Source organism: Emydura macquarii, unplaced genomic scaffold (genome assembly GCF_026122565.2).
Source record: "Emydura macquarii macquarii isolate MOO-44397 ecotype Brisbane River unplaced genomic scaffold, CSIRO-AGI_Emac_v2 contig_2473, whole genome shotgun sequence".
In the NCBI taxonomy this organism is placed as follows: Eukaryota; Metazoa; Chordata; order Testudines; family Chelidae; genus Emydura; species Emydura macquarii.
In genome coordinates, this window is record NW_027132610.1 from 11,207,250 (window position 1) to 11,228,121 (window position 20,872).

Below are 20,872 nucleotides of genomic sequence, written 5' to 3' on the forward strand. Positions count from 1 at the left end.
GGGTTTAGTTTCATAGACTTTAAGGCCAGAAAGGGAACAATAGCTCATCTAATCAGACCTGTGTGTCACAAGGCATTAAATTCCATCCAGATGCCCTATGTTGATCCCAATGACTTGAGCTAGACTAAAGGAATCTAAACTGTTGTGTGCCACGGCAGAGAATAGGAGATACTAAGGTACCATCAATTCCTGAACCTCTTTCAGTTCCATTGAATTAATTAAATGAGGCCTGCCCAGGTGATCCTAGCAGGCAATCCATGTCTCATGCTTCAGAGGAAGGTGAAAAAAACCTCAGGTCCTTGCTAATCCAAAGTGGAGAAAAAATCCTTCCTGACCCCAAATCTAGCAGTCAGTATGACCCTGACAGTGTGAGCAAGATGCACCAGCCAGGCATTTAAGCAAGAGCATTATTGTTTTAAAATTTACTTGAAAAATGATTTGATGTATTTCTAGGTCACAACACCAAAATGTATTTCTGAAAGCCTGGGAGCAGAAGTGGATCCAGATATGTCTTGGTCAAGTTCTTTAGCCACACCCCCTACACTTAGTGCAACAGTGATAATAGGTAATACTACAAATGTGTGGTATTTCAAGGTTATCATATTTAGTTTAAATGTTCTTATAAACCCAGGAACACATGACTGAAGAGCGAACTGGATGTTTATGTGGTATTTATATGATGGTTTTGTCTTTAATGTGGTGTCCATAATTGAGCTGCAACAATTAGTTTTAAATAACATTGTTCTTTGAGTGCTTGCTTATGTTGATTCCAATTAGGTGTGTGCTGCATGCACAGTCACTGGAAGGTTTTTCCCATAGCAGTACCTGTCAAGTCGGTGGTGCTGTATATAGGGCCCTGCCGACCTGCCACCACCTCTGTTCCTTCTTGCTGCCAATGATGGTCGTTGGAGCTTCTTGCCTCTCTGTCTGGCAAGCATTCCTAAGAAAAGTTTGTAAATAGTTATTAGTTAGTTGTTAGTTGTAGTTAAGTTGGGGAGGTTCCCTCCCCTCCCCCCCCCCCTCTTTTCCCCAGGGCCAGCGCATGCCTGGGTCCCAAGGATTTAAACCGTGCAGAACCTGCCACAAACCAATGCTGAGAGGAGACCCAAACAAATCTTGCTAAAGTGCCTTGGAGAAGCACATCAAGCAGACAGGTGTATGATCTATAGAAACTTCCATCCAAGGACAAAAAAGGATCGGAGCGTCAGACTTAAGCACTTCCTCATGGAGACAGCACTTTACCCCCAGCTGATTTCTGACTCAGCACCCAGCACATGAGTGTGGAGTGCACTAGCCTCTATAAGAGAGGCTTCGGTACCGAAGAGGAACTCGGCACTGAGAGAGCCCCGGCACCGGCATTCTCCGGCACCAAAGACACGGCACCATTCTCATTCCCTGGTGCCGCAGAAGAAGTTGGAGTGGGGGTGCTCTCTGACAGCGGAGCCCACAGGGAAAGGGGAGATCTAGGTGCGTCTCATGCTGAGACACCCAGCACCCTCCACCAGGGCTGAAATCTTTGACTTTGGCCCCGCAACGGGTTCTGTCGAGTCCGGTGCCGTTGGATTCACCCAATAGGGAGAGCCACGTGGGAGAGTTGCACTCCTTTGACCCTGGACACCTTCGAGGAGGCACAGGACTTAATAGCCATGATGACTCGGTCACCCTCTGCCAGAAGGGAGGAGCAGGAAGTAAGGCCTCTGGAACCACAGACCACGGCAGTGCAATCTAGGGGCAAGCCTGCTATAGCACTGCACCGGTCGTCCTCACCTTGGCACTGCTCTCTGGACCCATCCCTTTCAGCTCCTCTGTGGCATCTAAGATCTGAATCATTGTCATTTGGCTCAGAGGCGGAGTTCTGTGTGTCAGGGCGCAGCTGGCACTGGTTGCAGAGGCACAACCAGAAGCAGGAGCAAGGGCTAAACCCTTCTATGGGACCATGGCAGGCTCAGTGGCAGGTGACACTGCAATTGCCCTTTTGGACCTCTTGGGCTTATCAGGCCCAGGGAATCTCATCCAGGAGGTTGTACTCTGTTGCCTCCCACGGAGGGAGGTTGAGGCTTTCGGCACCATGACAGTCTCCCCGCAGTGCCGAGGGGGATGACAACTATGGCACTAAGGAGAGAGTAGATCCTGGCATGGAACCCGGTGCCGAAGAGGTCCATGATACTGAGAGGGAGGCTCCAGGGCAACCGCAGGATCCTGCAGAGCAGGAAGACTCACCCCTCCTCAGGGCATCCTCATCATCGTCCCTGGACGAGGCAGTAGCAGGGACTGCAGCTACTTCCCCCCTCGTGGATAATAGAGCCCACCAACAGCTGCTGAGATGGGTGGCAAAGAATCTAGGCCTCCAAGCCAAGGAGGTGAGGGAGTTGGAGGACTCGATGATTGACATCCTGACTCTAGAGGGCCCCTCCCAGCTGACCCTTCCTTTGAATAAACAGTTCAAGCCACCACTAAGACACTGGCAGACTCTTACATCTATCTCTCTAATGGCTTAGGGGATAGAGAGGAAATACTTCACCCCATCCTCTGGACATAAGAGATGCAGTTGCAATCACATCTTTTCCACCTAAGGTGGTGTCCCAGATTTCATACAAGCCAGGATCTCTTCCTTCCAGTCTTCTTTCCAAAACCGCACGCCAATAGCAGGGAGTGGAGCCTCCTCTCCCTAGATGTTAGAAGAGGACTGGCTTTCTGCATAGAGAGGACTAAGCCTTTCCATAGGTCAAACCAACTCTTCATTGCTATAGCAGATAGGATGAAAGGCCTACTTGCCTTATCCCAAAGGATCTCTTTTTGGATCACCTCCTGTATCAGAATTTGCAATGAACTGACGAAGGTGCCAGCTCTGGAGCTATCAGCACACTCCATGAGGGCACAGGCCTCTTCAGCAGCATTCCTGATGCACGTCCCTCCGCAAGAGATCTGTAGGGCTGCAATCTGATCACCGATTCACACATTCACTGCACATTATGCCATCACCCAACAGGCCAGAGACGATGCAGCATTCGGCAGACCAGTGCTTCAGTCAGCGATTTCGCGAGCTCTGACCCCTCCACCTTGGGTCAGCTTGGGAGTCATCTAATTGGAATCGACATGAGCAAGTACTCAAAGAAAAACAGTTACTTACCTTCGTAACTGTTGTTCTTCGAGATGTGTTGTTCATGTCCATTCCAAGACCCACCCACCTTCCCCTCTGTCAGAGCACTCCGGCAAGAAGGAACGAGGATGTGGCAGATCAGCAGGGCCCTATATACAGTGCCATGGAGGCGCCATTCCAGGGGGCGCCTGCACTGACTTGACGGGTACTGTAGGGATAAAACCTTCCAGCAACTGTGCAGGTGGCGTACACACACTTAATTGGAATGGACATGAGCAACACATCTCGAAGAACAACAGTTACAAAAGTAACTAACCACTTTTTCTGAAAGGAAAACGTGAACTGAACTGTGTTCTTGCTCTTTGAAAGGCTAGTTCCTTTATATCAGGGCTCAGGGCATACAATAGCATCCTACCCTACAGAATAACAACATAGCAACGTTTATAGGAACAAACATTAACATGTTCTATTGATTGCCTGCATCCATACCATCTCAAGCTATGATTTTTATAAGCTCAAGCTAAACTAAGTCAGGCTGAGTTGGCACTTGGATATAATATTTCTAGGAGAAATAAAATTCTGCAATAAAGTTATTGATGATTCAGTAGGTTTAATTTGCCACATAAATTAAGTATTGAAAAAGTGTGGCAGTCAATGGGTTGATGGGCACTGGGCTGCTGGGGACATGGTCTTTTAGGTTAAATACAAAACCAAACCGCTGCAATGTTTGATCTCAGATGTGTCTGTATATCATTGATGGATGAACTGATGTACATAGGTTGTATAATCAGTTTGTAAAACACTCCGATATATCTGGATGAAGCACACTATATAGATGTAAAACTATCATTAGTCCATCATATCCGATCTGGTACATGCAGGAAAAGTGCTTGTCCAGTGTTGCCTAATATCTTAATTATTATAGCATTTATGATGCTGTACAAATATTAGTTAATATTTAATTATTTTTCCTAATAGTCAATTCATTTGAATTAAAATTCACTTTAGAATTATTGACAAGTTCAGTAAGTGGTGAAGGGATTAATACATTGAAGTTTTGAATTTGTTTTAAAGAAACAGTACATGCAAGACTGTATGATAGGACATGCTGTAGATAGCTGATGTTCAATTTTTATCTGATGTCCCATTTTTAAAACATAAAATCCAGTCTCCGTCATTGTGACTTGATCTACTGCAATCTTCAGTTTTATTTCTTTTACACTGCACTGATGGCATTGTGTCATGTATTTTTCTTTTCCATCCCTCATTTATTTACTTCCAACTGATGTTCTCCTTGTTTGGAAATGGTAAGAATGACCTCTTCTCTCTTTCTAAAATGGAAAGTTCAGTCTTTCTTTAAGATCAGCTGTTCTAAATAGAATATGCTATTTACACACTAATAATTCTCTTCTGTGCTTGTGTATTTTAAGAGGTGAAGATAAATTGGAGTAGAGTTAGACGAAAGGTTTTTGTTTATGAAAATGAAAGAGTAATAAAATAGCTCATTATAGGCAAGTGCCATGAACGTTTCCTGTTACAGCTTTTCAAGTGCAACTTTCCGATTCTTCATTGGTGTGCAATATTTCAAACAATCATGCTAAATTGTGGTAGCCTTTGTAATGTAGGTAGAGGTCAACTCTGGGATTAGGTTGAGACCATCTCATTTATTTCATTGGTGTCTGTTTCTACAGGTGAAAGATTAGCATATTATACAGGTGGTCTTTCAACTTGTTCATAATTTTTTTGTAAATGTTTACAGCTGATTTTCATAGAGCCATTCAGAATCCACATGTATTGGTCAATTTAAGAATGATGTGTAAAGTGTGTAATGGCTTGGTTTCTACTACAGGAATAATACAAAAAGAAAACAGGTTTATCAAGCAATACCTTCTTGCTAGACATGTTAAAAACAAATAGTCACTGCAGTCCATCAGCCTCATGCTATTTTACTGTTGTTGTTACAAGTATTCTGTATATTCCAAATATATATGGTGAGATCCTCCACTCTTCCCTCTATATGCGAAGTATAGGAGTTGGAATGGTGCAAAGGGTCTCTAAAAGCTCCTCATAATGCCTGCGGGGAGTTCCCCTGAGGGCAGGAACTGTGTAAGACACCAATAAGGCTGTTTTCAGAAGAACCCTTTGGAAACTTGGTGTTAGGGCCATGTTGGGGACAGATGCACAGCATACAGCACTGTACTGATTCTGAGTACCTCTGTCACCTGAACTGCAGTTCAAGGAGATGGCTGTAACTTAAAACAGTCCCTCAGGATTCTTAAATCAGGACAGAATCTCACCCATAATCTTTTTAAATGACTGGCCCACAGATTTGAACTGTTTAAGTATTAACCAGAAATAAATGTTACACATTTCAGAGCCACTTTATGAGCCATATAAGTATAAGTGAATTGTTTTTTTTTTGTTTTTGTTTTTTAAATTTCAGGTAAAGGAAATGATTCAATTTCTGGAGCAAAGCAACATGATGAGAGAATTGCTATGGTGAGTAAATTTAAGCAGGGAGTATCCTGCTGAATCTGATTCTTGGTATGTATAATCATGTATTTATGTATAGCTGTGTATTTAATATTATTTGAGCCAAAAAAGTGAAATATTTAATTTCCTCTTCTCTTCACTGTGGGATCTCCAGTATGGTTTAAAACACTTTAAATTTTAAAATTTAGTGTTTGCAAAATTTCGTATGTAACACCAAGCTATAATTTCATTTGAGGCATTTAGTATTATCTGTGTTTTGAACTGATGCACACTCCACTTGTTACTTAAACTATATATACACGTTATCATTATTAAACCTTATACAAAGCTTTAATATTAGTAAATCATAGTTGCTATATAATGTTATATAATTTTTGTTTAACTCTTGGGCATATAGGTCTTGCACAGTTTTTTCTCCAGTCATGGTAAAAGGCCTGGGAAAAACGATATAAATGTACTATCCTTAAATGCAGAAAGTCACAACAAAGACCATGGTAAGCAATACTTTAATATTGTTAGTACTTTATTGGCTTTTCTTTTATTAGCCTCAAATATTAAGGTACCTTCATTAAAAGAAATATTTGCAAGAAAAACTCACGGTAGTTCGCTGTTGAACAGAGATACAGAACTCATAACTTAGAAAGACTGGCAAATGTTGCCAAGGTCAAGAAATGCAATCATAAATTTTCAGAATTCTAACTAGGATATAAAAGGCTGTAGGAACAGTTATTTTACCAGTCATACTATATTAAAGTAAATATATTAAAAAGCTTTGGGTAAAATTTTCAAAAGTGTCTTAAGTCCCATTGACTTTCAGTGAAATGGCTCCTATGTTTTCAAAAGTGACTTAGGTTCTTAGGAGCCTGTCTGATTGAAAGTCAATAGGGTTTAAACTCCTAAGTCACTTAGGAAATGTCTACACTGCACTTAAGACTGAGCCATCCAGGCCAGGAAGACATTAATGCTAGCAGAGCTTGAGCTATCATGCTAAAAATAGCAGTGTGGCTGTTGTGGGTCAGGCTGAATCTCGGACTCACAAGATCAACCAACCATCTAATTTCTTCAAGTGATGGTTCCTATTGTATTCCACTGTGGGTTATGCATGCGTACCATGCACCCAAAGAGTTTTGAAGGTAATGTCTGTTGGTCCACATGTGTCCTGACTTGCCTCATATTTCAGTCCGGCCCAGCCTTTATGGTCTCGGTTGGAATGCCTCTTCAGTTCCCTCTCACTGCTGCATGATCTGGGTTGGAACTTCAGTGTCCTTATCTCTAACGTCATTCTAAATAAATAGTTGTAAAAAGTTCTATTAATTGTTAAATAACTTATAGATTAGTAGTTTTAGAGTAGATTACGGGGGTTTCCTCCCTCCCTTTCCATACCCCATTTTGGGTACTGGACTATGTCTAGAACTCTCGGCTTCAGATTCTGTGCCTCCTGTCTGTGATCCTTTTTGGTCAGCAATGACCCATCAACATTGTCTCTACTGCCTGAAAGAAGCTCATGTAGTAACTCAATCTATCAGTCCTTCCCTAGCTCTACCGAAGAAGGGTGGGCACTTTGCCTCCATAAACATTGGACCCATGCAGGGGAACACCGCCATAAATCGGCCTGATTCAGTGAGGAGTCTACTTCCCACTATGAAGTCCGACTCGGGTGCCGGTGAATCTACTCTCTCAGACCCTGTGGCAGGGTTAGTCGGGTTGTTAGGAAGCATTCAAAGAGGCATGGGACTAAATTTTCCACTAAGTCCACTTCACAAAAATTGGAAGTTCCATTCACCAATTCTGCCCATGAGGCATTAGCATGTCTTTAAGTCCCTTAGACATAAAAAGAAAGCTCAGAAGCATTGGGTTCCACCGGCTCCAGAATGGACCCCACCAGTACCACTGTCCCAGCTCTCAAAGGACCCAGGATCCTTCAGCACCAATGAAGTTCAACCACCACCAGACACTATCTTCGGCGCTGGCTCCGGCGGCCCGAACAGAAAGAGTCACTCTCACATTAGGGAGATCTGGATCTGTGTGGCTGCACTGCAAGTCATTTTTCCTCTCCTGGATCCAGAATTCCCCCTAGTCCTCCAATCAGGACCTTAAGTCTCCAGAGAACTCCTTTCTCCTCCGAAAGACTCGCCTGCAGTAGAGAGCCTGTGGGACCTCCATAACCACCCATTGATCCATACTGCTAGCCATATGGGGGACCCTGGATCCAGTGCCCCCTTCAGAGTCCATCCGCTCTGCCAAGGAGTTGCTTCCTGCTTTCCCTCCGAGGGAACCATAAAACTTGCCCCCAGATTCAATGACAGAAGAGGAATAATATGCTTCAGTTCCACTGGAAATGACTAGACTTTCATCGTTGCCAAATGAAGCAGTGACTTCGAGATCACTTTCTCTCTGGATGACTTCAAGCAATTCAAAGACCTACTGGGGAACTTCAGATCCTGCAAGAGGAAATCCAGGACTCTCAACACACGCTCTTGGACATCCTCTGCACCTTGACACCTACAGGAATTGCCGTCCCTATCAACGAAGCCATACTGGAGCCAGCTAGAACAGTTGGCACACCCTCACCACCTGTGCTCCTACTCCTAAAGGTGTGGAGAGATGCTACTATGTACCAAGCTAAAGGCTCAGAATTTCTATTTTCACACACAGCGCCCAATTTGCTGGTGGTTCAGGCTGCTTCCAAGCAGCAACATCTTGCATCTGTGCCAGCAGATAGAGGGAAAATTGTTAGACCTACCGGGGAGGAAGATTTTCTTGTCTTCCAGCTGACAATTCAGGATAGCCAATTATCAAGCACTATTGGCTAAATATGATTTCCTTAATTATGATAAGTTAAAGGAATTCACCAACAGCCTCCCACAGCAGGACTGTATCCATTTCCAAACTGTTGTTGAGGAAGGTAAATTAATAACCAAATCCCACCTCTTCAATGAAAAGATTGATGAATCCCTACACACTGTAAATGACTGAAGGGCAACCCTTTGATTTTTGGGCATCTATACGGAGCCCCGAAAAGGAAGTTTCATCACCAGTCAAGCACACAGTGGTGTAGGTCCCAACACTTTTACCACCAAAGACAACATGAACCATAACGTAAAACAAAGGGTTCTCAAAGGGCCCTGGACTTATGGCCTCAACATCTCAATCCCAACTCCAGATCAGGAGATATTTTTGACAGGAGCCCGAGAGCCGCAAACCAGTAAGCCTAACACCTCATGACCCCTCTACTCCGTTTAGGGGTAGTCTAGCATCCTTTTTTTAACACCTGGAGTACAATAACAACAGACAAGTGGATGCTGAACATCATTCACTTTGGCTATGCAATTGAATTTGTAATGCTATCTCCAAAACCTTCATCCCCTTCCCTCTTTGAGGACCACTCCCACAAAAGTATTCTCATCTGAGAGGTAAGCTCCTTACTGCAACTTGGGGTAATAGAATGAGTTCCTTCACAAATCATGGAACAGGATTTTACTCAACATACTTCCTGATACCCAAGAAGAAGGGCAGGTGGAAACCGAGCCTCGACTTCCATCACCTCAACTGCTTCATCTGCAAACTCAGATTTCACATTGTGATGTTAACAGTAATTACTCTGTGATTAGAAAAAGGCCTGGGGTTCACAGCTCTCAATATGTGAAAGTAGGAGTCTTCCATAGACATTCATCCCAACCACAAATGCTTTCTCAGATTTATGGTGGTATCTGACCATTTCCAATACAGAGCACCAACCTTTGGGATAGCTATTGCCCCCAGGGTACTTATAAAGGTATTTTCGGTGGTGGCTGCTCATGTCAGATGATATGGCCTCCTTTGTTCTTCTGTATCTTGATGACTGGCTTCTCGCTACCAGATGCCTCCAAGAGGCCTACACGTCGACCTTTATGATGATTTGCCCCCTCTCTTTACTGGGAGTCAGCATAAACATTGAAAAGTACATTCTCACCCCCACGCAGTCTGTGGACTTCATTGGGGCAACGTTGAACTCTATTACCATGAGGGCTTACTTGACCACAGACAGGTTCCAGAATATGAAAGAGATCATAGCTCACATTATGAGCAACCCTCAGGTAATGGCCAACACATACAGCCTTAATTGGTCACCTGGCCTCCTGCACCTACATCATCCCATTTGCAAGACTCCACCTTTGTCTTCAAGCATGGCTACAGTCAGTATTCATCAAGTCATCACCCTGTAAACCTTCCCCTCACAGTTCTTACCAAGGTACTGTTTTCCCTTCAGTGGTGGACAAACCTTCACCACATATGCGTGGGTGTCCTCTTTCTCCCTTCTTTGGACATAACTATCATTACTAATGCTTTCCTACTAGCCTGGGGAGCTCACATGGACAATCTCATCATATAGGGGATGTGGACACTCCAATGCACATCCATGTCTTGGAACTTCAGGCAGTAAGAACAGCATGTGAGTTCTTTCTCCCATTCATCAGCACGCACCATGTCCTGATAATGTCAGACAATACTACAACCGTATTCTACATCAACAAGTGAGGAATGAAGTCTGCCTCTTGTTGATTCTGGACACTTTGTGATCAGTGTGGATACCAGTGAGACACAGTACGCCCAATTTGCAGATCAATAAGGTTTAATGTGCAAGGTTTTCTATAAATATACTAGTTAGATACAAAGCCTAAAATTAACTACAATATATTATACTCACTAAGTCTGGAGAGCTAAGCAGGCTGTATACAGGAACGGGTTTCTTCAGGGGCCCCGCCAGGGAGTCAGTGGATCCTCTGGTCCGACCGGCAGCACCTCCTGCGGAATCAGGTGTTGATGGAGCGCCCCCCTTTGTCTAAGTGGTGGCTACTTATACCCTTTCATAAACAACCTTCACCTAATTATCTCTCTCATATTATCATATATGATAATTACCTACATTGGGTTTCCACCCTTAACTACATTCCATTCTCACCATGATAATTGGGGTTGTCAAAACAACATCTGGTGATAGGAGGGGTGGAGTAAAAGTATGCCCCTTGGCAATAAAACAGTGTACCCCAGATGTTCAAGGATAACTTGTTGTTCCCATCACCGTTATCTATGTGCAGCTGCAAGCATACAGTATCTGTATTTTGTCTTATGTGCCGTGGTATGCAGAAACTGGGACATCTATAAGGTTATTCAGTCTCTGCAACTGGAAGATGTCATGCTCCAGGGGTCAGAATAGCCAAGCAAGCAACTGAAGCTATGCTAGGCCTGTAGGACAGTGATCAAGCAACTCAAATTGTACTGGGCCTCCAACACCTCTCTGTGCACAGAAGCAGTCAATATCTGGAACTGGTGCACCAGCATGCAGATTACCTTATCTGCAACCTACCTTCTGGGAAATAGAATGTACTAGCAGACTCTCTCAGCAGACACTTTCCACTCGAAGATAAGTGGGAACTCCACAATGGGGTACTACATGACATTTTCACGCAATGGGGAATCCCAACCACAGATTATTTGCTTTTCACACCAACAGCAAGTGCATTATGTATTGCTCCAGAGAAGCCCATGGCTATCGCTCCCAAGGCAATGTTCTCCTCTCCTGGTCCAGCCAGGTCAACTATGCTTTCCCTTCATTACCACTCCTTCCATGAGTGTTACACAAGATCCAACGAGACAGGGTGACGGTTCTGATCACCACATCCTGACCCATGCAGTTCTTGTTCCCCAACCTCCTGCGCATGTCATCTCGCCCACTGATTGCCATCCTGATGTTTCCTGAACTTCTGACCCAATTTAATGGCAAGGACAGTAACCCCAATCCACTACATCTCAGGGTGTGGTATTTGGATAGGCATTGTCTCTAGAATGTGCACATTCCTCAGCTGTGTGGGACAGCCTCCTGAAGTAGCAGAAAGGAGTCTACTAGAAAATGGAAATGTTTCTTTTCCTGGGCTGAACTAAGAGGCGTTATACCAGAACCTGCAGACATCCTCCTCATCTTCGACTATATCCTGTATTTAAAGACTTAGGCTCTCTCCTTTTGGCTCTCTACAAGTCCACCTAGCAGTGTTCAGCACAGTCCATCCTCCTATTGAGGACCACTCCATTTTTGCAAACCCATTTAACCAACTGATTCTGGAAAGGCCTCATAAGAACCTCCCCACCTTCTCCAAAGATCACCCCCACCTGAATCTAGTTCTCTCGAGTCTAACAAGATCCTCCATTGAGCCTTTAGCTACTTGCTCCATGTCCTTTCTATCTGTGAAAGTCACCTTCCTTATAGCCATCACTTCAGCAAGAAGTGTTGGTGAACTTGGAGCCATGATAGCAGACCTTCCATTCACAGTGTTCCATAAGAATAAGGTTTCCTTGTAGCTACACTCCTAAAATTATCCCAAAAATTGTTTCAGAATTTCACTTTAATTACTCCGTTCACTTACCTATGTTCTTCTCTAAACCACACAACGTAGGTTCCGCTTTCTTGACATGCAGTGAGTTTTATATCTGTAGAGAACAAGACCAATCAGAAAGTCCCTTAGACTGTTTATTGCAATAGCAGAGAAGGTTACAGGTCACCCAGAGAATTTCTAAATGGATATCTGGCCTTACCCTTACAGGGATACAAGCTCACTCTACAAGGGTAGAAGCAATGACTATAGCATATTGTCAAGATGTACCCTTCTTAGACATCTGTAAAACTGCCACATGAAATTCCATCCACACATTTGCAAAGCATTATGCCCTCATACAATGTTGGACTGCTGATGCCTCCTTTGGGACAGCAGTCATCCTCACAACCCTACTTGCACCCACCTTCTACTTAGGTACTGCTTGTCAGTCACCCACAGTGGAATACAATAGGGACCATCACTCAAAAGAAAAAGAGGAGGTTACTTATTTGTAACTGGAGATTCTTCAAAATGTGTGGTCCTTATCTGTGTTCTACTACCTGCCCTCCTTCCCCTCTGCTTCAGGTCTTCTGCTTCATGGTAGAGAAGGAACCCTTTATCAGTTGGGTTGGATGCCCGAGGTGGGCCAGCTCACATATGTGAATCAACGGACATTGCTTTCAAAACTCTCTGGCTCTGGGTATGTAATGCACATGGATAACCCACAGTGGAATACAGATAGGGACCACACATCTTGGAGAACTTTCAGTTACATGTAAGTAGCTTCCTCTTCAGGCGACTAGCCTGAATCTCTGCCGGAGCTGCAACATTCACACCACTAGTTTTAGTGAGCTAGCTTAAGTCGCACTAGCATGAGTCTGTCTGCCTGGGATGGGAGCCTCACTCACAGCTGCAGTGTAAACATACCATTAGGTGCTTTTGAAAATTTTACCTTAGGCTTAAATATGAAAGTCAAAAAATTCAAACTTGGGATGGAAGATCAGTCTCTGTTCTGGGTTAACAAAATATTACAGGGGTCTCCAGACTGATATTTTTATATAGGTTTTCCATATTGTATGTTTACAAAACCTCAGGTTGCTTTAAAATTAATAATTTCTTCAATGGCTAGGCAAGTAGTGAACCATGAACAAATCACATTGTGCTTAGATATGCTTGTTTTACTGATACCTTGCCTTCTCACCCCAACTGTTCATTTCATCCACCTACTGTGTCTTTTTGTAGCTTAGATTGCAAGTTTTTGGGTCTGGAAATGTCTTTTTTAATGAGTGCTTATACAGTGCCTAGCACAGTTGGGGATCCTTTGATGCTGTCTGGTGTATAAAGGATAATTTATAATATTTAATATCAATATTGCAAAAGTACAGTAATTTATATGAGATATGCCATGTCAGGTACTGTTGGAAAGGTTTATAATTTGCTAAAATTGATAAGCACATTTATATAAATGTATCAGTGTAATATTATAAGTTCTAAATATGTATGATACATTGGTATTTCATCTTGTGCTGTGTTTCTGGGTGACACCCCTGACAGGATGGCATTAAGCCTGCTTAATGGCTCATCAAGGAAACTCAAAAGGTAGTGAGAGAACCCAGTGGCTATACCTTATGAGTCACCAGTGCATGTAAGAACATGCCTAGGGACCGGGGACTCTAAGACTTTTCCATGGCATGTGCTGTGTGACTCTGTTTGGTACAAGTCACATGACACAGGGACATAAAAGGCACCTGCACCATCCCCATCTTGTCTTCATTCCTGCTTCTTACCTCTGGATTAACTCATCTGCAATGGAAGCTGTGAAAGGAGTACTGTGGAAAGGGATCTGGGAGTTGTAGTGGATCACAAGCTAAATATGAGTCAACAGTGTAATACTGCTGGAAAAAAGCAAACGTCATTCTGGGATGAATTAGTAGGAGCGTTGTAAGCAAGATGCGAGAAGTAATCCTTCTGCGCTACTCCCCGCTGATTAGGCCTCAGTTGAAGTATTGTATCCAGTTCTGGGTACAACATTTCACAAAAGATGTGGACAAATTGGAAAAAGTCCAGAGAAGAGCAGCAAAAATGATTAAAGGTCTAGAAAACATGACCTATGAGGAAAGACTGAAAAAATTGTGTGTTTAGTCTGGAGAAGAGAAAACTGAGGAGAGGAGGGGCATAACAGTTAAGTACTGTGACAAAGCTCTTCCTTTACCTTGGTGGGTCCCACGCTTCCCTCTAGCGGTAGGTCAGGGAACTGCTTCACCTCTTAGTTTTCTTCCACTCTCTAGTTGTGGGGGAGGGTAATACAGCCTCTCTTAGATGGCCGCTCCCTGCTGAGTTCCAGTCTTGTCTCTAGTTCTCAGAGGCCTGTGCCTCTTCGCTGGGTCTCTTGCCCCTCCAGTGAATGGCTGGTAGAGGGTGGGTGGGGGTCCAGTTCCACCCTTGACTCCGGGCCACAACCCAGGGACCTACAATTAGCAGCCTTGTGCTATGGCTTCAGGAAAGCTGCTAGATTTCCTGGGTTACTTCCCTGTGCCCCTTAATGTCTGGATCCTGCTCAGACAGGGGCCCTTCCTGGCCTCCTCGTCAGGGGAGGCTCCTGACCTCTGACAGCCCCACTGGGCGTGGTAGTGTCAAACCAAATATCCAGTTCTATCTTCCACTTCTGGCAGGGTCTTTTCCCTGAGGCCTCCAGGCCTGGGAAAGGTCTTTTGCTCTCTTTGGGCAGTATTTTTCCCTCCCCCAGTCTTTGTACCAGCATGGTTCTCTTCTGCCAGAGTTCTTCTCCTTCTCCTAAACCTTCTTGGTTTCTGACAGTGTCTTGCCTGCTCGCTCACACACACTCTGGTAGCTCCCCTCACTCTCAAAATTCTAGCCACACCCTTTCTCTGGAGGGGAGGCATTTAACAAGTCCTGGGTGGGGTCTTGATTGGCTCCAGGTGTGTTAATTAACCTGGAGTAACCCCAGTTCAGCTACCAAGGGAAAAAGGACTTGCTGAGCTTGGGGCTGATATATTGGCCTTCTAGCAACTCTCTGGTAGCCATCTATTCTGACCCAGTCACAGTACATAAAAGACTGTTACAAGGAGGAGGGAGAAAAATTGTTCTCTTTAACCTCTGAGGATACGACAAGAGGAAATGGGCTTAAATTGTAGCAAGAGCGGTTTTGGTTGGGCATTAGGAAAAGATTCCTAGCTGTCAGGGTAGTTAAGCACTGGAATAAATTTCCTATTTCTGTCATTGGAGATTTTTAAGAGCAGGTTGGACAACACCTGTCAGAGATGGTCTAGATAATGCTTGGTCCTGCTTTTGAGTGCAGGAGACTGGACTAGAATACTTCTCGAGGTCTCTTCCAGTCCTTTGATTCTAATAAATCAAAGCAATTTAAGAAGATAAAAAACCAAACCAACCTGAATCCACAGATTTGTGCCCTAAATGTGCGAACAAGAAAAAGAAGGCTGAAGGGATCCAGCAGATCCCAATTTTAGAGAGCAGCCTCTGGAAGAGAAAATCCAGCAAGAGAATCCACTGCAAAACATATTAAAATTACTCTGTCAGCTTGATGATGTTGATCTGGATCCTCACTATGCTGTAAATGTACAAGGGATGAAAGCAATGGGATTTTTAAAAAATTGTTTTATTGTGGCTGAAGGAGGAAGTGTGTCAGCAGCCATTTTAGAAAAGTCAGACAAACAAAGGGAAAGTGTGGCAGCAGCTATTTAGACAGTCAAGAAACAGAGATTAAAGACCAGAAGATTTAGATGTCTGGGAAAGGAAAGATACCTTCTCCAATACATGGCCGTGGAAGAGAGTAACTGCTCCTCCAGCAAGCACACTATGGAGGTGAGTGCAGAAGCAACGGTCACTATGTCTGACCGGAAGGTCCTGCATATAGAAATAAAAAAAGATGAATAAGGAGATGAAGGAAGAGTTCTAGGCTTACAATAAAGAAACAAAACATTAAATTAATGGGAAAATATCAGATATGGAAACAGGATTAAATGAGCAATCAGACATAATTATTAATCTAGATGAAAGAATCCAAATAATTGTAAAAAGAGAAAAAGAAAGAAATATATAGCTAGAGGACATGGAAATAGAGAACAGGGGACTAAGGATCATAGGTGTTCAAGAGGAGACTGAAGGGACAAATCTGGTCACATTGGATGATATTTTCCATAAAATAAAGATTGCATTCATACTGAGAGGGCTTATCGATCCTTTTTTCCCAGGCCCTCAGAAGGCTCCAGATCAAGAGATACAATTATCCATTTATACTACTATCCAAGCAAGGAAAATGGCAATGACAGAGAGAGCTGAACCACTAATGATTCTTAACCAATCCATATAAATTTTCCCAGATCTGGCAATCTCAGCCCTTAGAAAGTGAAGAGAAATATACCAGGTGACCACAGTTCTTAGCAATAACAAAAGAAGATACAAACTCTCTTTACCTTTAATTATTATACATGCCAGAATTTATGCCAAGGTGGATTATATTAGGAAAATATTTTATACAGAGGGATGATACATTTTATTTAAGGGGTCCTTGAAGGTAAACTTCTCACTTTAACCTGTGTATGCTCTCAATTAAGGGCAAGATGCTGCTGCTTTTTTTTTTTTTTTTTTTTTTTTTTTTTTTAATCAGTTTTTTTAAGGCACTTAGGAAATTTTAGGGAAGGAGATATTATTCTAGGAGATTTTAAGAAGGTGCTTAATCCCTGCAAGATTTAATAAAAGAGCAAGCACAAGTACAGCAGCAACTAATATGGGGTCTGGTGAGTCCCATGACTGGAAATAGCAGTAAGTCACAGGGGTGAGCCTGTGTAATATGGGTCCTGGTGATGACCCTGATGCATTTTTATTAACTTTTGAAAGTGTAGCAATGGGAGATGGCTGGGATAAGGCATCGTGAGCTCTCCAAGTGGCACACTACTTGTCAGAAAGAAGCAGGCCTGGGACTGTGATAAAGTAAAGATGGCATTCCTGGACAGGGTTGGCCTTTTGTGTGAAAAATATAAACAGACATTTTGGACCATTAGATAGACTGAAGGCGTGCGACTATGAGCTTTTGTGCAAAAATTAAGAGTGGGCAACCATAATCCTGGGGCAATTTCTCCTGGGCCTCCCTGAAAGCATCCAAAGGCACCAACCAATGACCTCGGAGGAAGTGGTAAAGCTGGCAGAGGAGTTTGTGGATGCAGATTTTCGTAAGAAAGAATTCCAGATGTTTCAGGGACAGGATTTGGAAGAAGGATGGCGATTTGGCCACATCCCAGATGATTCAAAAGAAAACAGAGGAGAGGAGGGGGACTCCTTTGGGGAACCGGGGAGTGGTTTGCTACTGATGCGTGCGGCCATTCATATAAAGCTCGACAGCCCAATTCATAGAATCATAGAAAATTAGGGTTGGAAGGAATCTCAGGATCTCATCTAGTCCAACCCCCTGCTCAGAACAGGACCAACCCCAACTAAATCATCCCAGTCAGGACTTTGTTAAGCTGCACCTTAAAAATCTCTAAGGATGGAGATTCCACCACCTTCCTAGTGAAAAACTTTTTCCTAATATCCAATCTAGATCTCCTCCACTGCAACTTGAGACCATTGCTCCTTGTTCTGTCATCTGCCACGATTAAGAACAGCTTAGTTCCATCCTCCTTGAAACCCCTTTTCAGTTAGTTAAAGGCTGCTATCAAATCCCTCCCCCCATTCTTCTCTTCTGTAAACTAAACAAACCTAGTTCCCTCAGCCTCTCCTCATAAGTCATGTGCTCCAGCCCCCTAATAATTTTTGTTGCCCTCCACTGGACTCTTTCCAATTTGTCCACATCCTTTCTGTAGTAGGGGGCCCAAAACTGGACACCGTATTCCTTGCATCCAGCCCCATGGACTTGTGCATCTCCAGCCTTTCTAAATTGTCCTGAACCTGTTCTTTCAGCACTGAAGGCTGCTTACCTCCTCCCCTTTCTTGCTGCCCAGTGTGGGAGTCTAGGAGCTGACCTTGTCTGTGAAGACCAAGGCAAAAAAAGAATTGAGTACTTCATTTTTTTCCACATCATCTGTCACTAGGTTGTCTCCCCCATTCTGTAAAGGGCCCACACTTTCCCTGACTTTCTTCTTGTTACTAACATACCTGTAGAAACCCTTCTTGTTAACCTTCATGTCCCTTACTAGCTGCAACTCCAATTGTGATTTGGCCTACCTGATTTCACTCCTGCATGTTCGAGCAGTATTTTTATACTTCTCCCTAGTCATCTGACCAAGATTTCACTTCTTGTAAGTTTCCTTTTTGTGTTTAAGCTCACTGAAGACTTCTTTGTTAAGCCAAGCTGGTCACCTGTCATATTTGCTATTTTTTTTGCACGATGGGATGGTTTGTTCCTGCACACTCTTTAAAATACAGCCAGCTGTCTTGGACTCCTTTCCCTCTCATATTAGCCTCTTGGGGATCCTGCCCATCAGCTCCCTGAAGGAGTCAAAGACTGCTCTTCTGAAGTCCAGAGTCCGTATCGTACTGTTCTCCTTTCTTCCTTTTGTCAGGATCCTGAACTCGACCATCTCATGGTCACTGCTGCCCAGATTACCACCACAATTATGGAATTGGGGTTTGCTGGGTTTTGTGGGTGGACTAAAACTATAGGACATGGGCAGAAAAAAGAAAACACCTACCATTCCTGTAAAAGTGAGAAGGAGCCAGAGAGGACTGGTGGACACGGCCTCAGGGTGCACACTGGTCCAGAGGGATTTGGTGAAGCCCTGTTGGGTACTACCCAGTGACATCCTGAAACTAAAATTCATCCACAGCAAGAAGAGGCACTGCCCATTGGCAGAAATACCCCTAGAGGTGAAGAGGAAGTTTAAGTGGAAGCGGGTAGGGGTGGTAGATGAGGTGCCCCATCCAGTCATTATTGGGACAGAATGGAGCCTCTTCCCTTTATAAGGGGAAAATGAAGGTCAAAAGTCCTCCATTGCAGGAAGCAAGACCGACAAGGAATGGGGCAAAGGAACTATATGTAGGAAAACCAGAGAACCGTAGACATAAAGATACAAGCCAGGAGAAAGATGAGACCATTCTAGAGAAGGAGAGGATGGAAGCAGACAGCCTAGCACACGGGGCAGGGAAAAATAGTGCTCCTAGCTTGCATGTGGAAAGCAGGCAGTTCAAGGTGACCTCACCACCAGCACAGCAGGAGGAGAGATCCTGGTACCAGTTTGTGGGGTTGGGAGAACCAGAGCCCCCACTGGAGGAGGAAAGAGGAGCACAGTGATAGGCCCCGCCCCAAACTGAAGGAGAAGGCAAAGGAAGTGGGGGAAACATACTGTCCATGGGGTTGTGAACCTGTGGGAAGAAACAAAGTTATGGGGGTGACCATCACCCACAAAGTGTGACTTCTGTAGGTGAAATGTGGACAACCACCCTGGGGGCAAGCATGAGCATGGAGAGCTCAGAACCTCCTTTAAAGAAGGGTGGTGCAGAGGAAGAGAGATCTGACCAGTAGGCAAGAATGGGAGGTGTGTGACAGAGTGCAGGGAGTGTAGATGAGACTGGACTCCAGAGAAGCTGATTGGGGGTAATTACTTGATCAGGCTGGCGGCAGACTGGGGTAAAAACTTAATTGGCCCCATCAGCCCAGGGGTGATAAGAGAGAGAGAGGAATAGAGCTAGCTGCATCTAGTCATACAGAGGCCTCAGCATAGGGAGATTTCTGTTCCCCTCCGGTTTTGCTGAGAGAGCTTAAAGCTCAGCAAATATTGTAAATAGGTGGAAGCATGGGGAACTGGTGATATTGGTGAAGGGGAATCTAAATAAAGTTTCATTGAGAGCACACCTAGTGGAGTCTGTGCAGTTTCTGGAGGGAAGAGAATGGGGGGGGGCATGTTACAATGGGATTAAAAGATTAGAAATAAAAAGGGAAATGTAATAATTTGTCTTAGTCTGATTTCTTCAATGTTTGCTAACGTTTTCCATACTTTGTATGCTTCAGAACATCCAGATCTTGAATATATAAATAAATATTTGAGAAGCGTGAAACTACTCAGAGGATTATGTGGTGGTTCTTGATAAGCAAATTGCTGCAGGGGAAGCTGAAGTTGTAATTAAGAATTTAAAATCAAGGAAGGTCCTGATTTTCTGAGGAGTATTATAAAACTCTAAAGGAAGTAGTGGTCCCTCTTTTAACTGAATTGTTTAATGGATGTTGCAGGGGAATGAGATTCCAGATTCATGGAAAAAGGCAAAAATTGTGGTTGTTACTAAAGAAGGAAAAGATCTTACCAACTGTGCATCATATACATCTATTTATTTAATTAATATGGATGCCAGAATTTATGCCATGGTGTTAGCAAACAGATTGAGTGTCATGTTGACCAAATATGTTCCCTTGAACAGTCTGGGATCGTTGCTGGCTGGCATCTATCTGATAATATCAGAGGAGCTCTGAATTTGACCTAAAATATTAATTTTAGCAATTCTTCCTGTGTGCTACTTTCTTTGGATGCTGAGAAAGCGTTTGGCAGGCTGGAGTGGGAGTACTTCAGACAGATTTTGGTAAAGTTTGTTTTCGGAAATCATTTTACAAGGGCATATTAGACCTATGCACTCACCCTTGAGTGTCTGCTTTGGTCATCAATCTCTTTCTTTTAATTTGTCTAGGGGTATAAGACAGGGTTGCCCTGTGTGTTTGCTTTGGCAGTGGAGCCATCTGCAAGGTGTGTGAAACAGCCCCATTGTGAAGGGCATCAAAACGCCTTTGGGATTAGAACACAATATAGCTCTGTATGCTTCAGTGTCTTGCTATATAGGATCCAGAAGCTTTGCTAAAAATTATAGAACAACTGATTTTGAAATTTGGGCAGTTGTCAGGTTTCAATCTGAAATTTTAGGATTTAATATTCCCAAAAGGATCAAAACAAACTGTTGTCAGCTTCAT

At 43.6% G+C, this 20,872-nt stretch overlaps 1 protein-coding gene across 1 annotated transcript in view; it reads left to right on the forward strand.

The window, feature by feature from the left end:
- BRCA2 (BRCA2 DNA repair associated) overlaps positions 1-20,872 on the forward strand; it is a 91,078-nt gene that overhangs the window by 10,898 nt on the left and 59,308 nt on the right. The window contains exons 6-8 of the mRNA XM_067562957.1: positions 454-565; positions 5,544-5,599; positions 5,991-6,087. Coding sequence (XP_067419058.1) covers positions 454-565; positions 5,544-5,599; positions 5,991-6,087 — 265 coding nt within the window. The remainder of the gene's footprint in view (positions 1-453; positions 566-5,543; positions 5,600-5,990; positions 6,088-20,872) is intronic.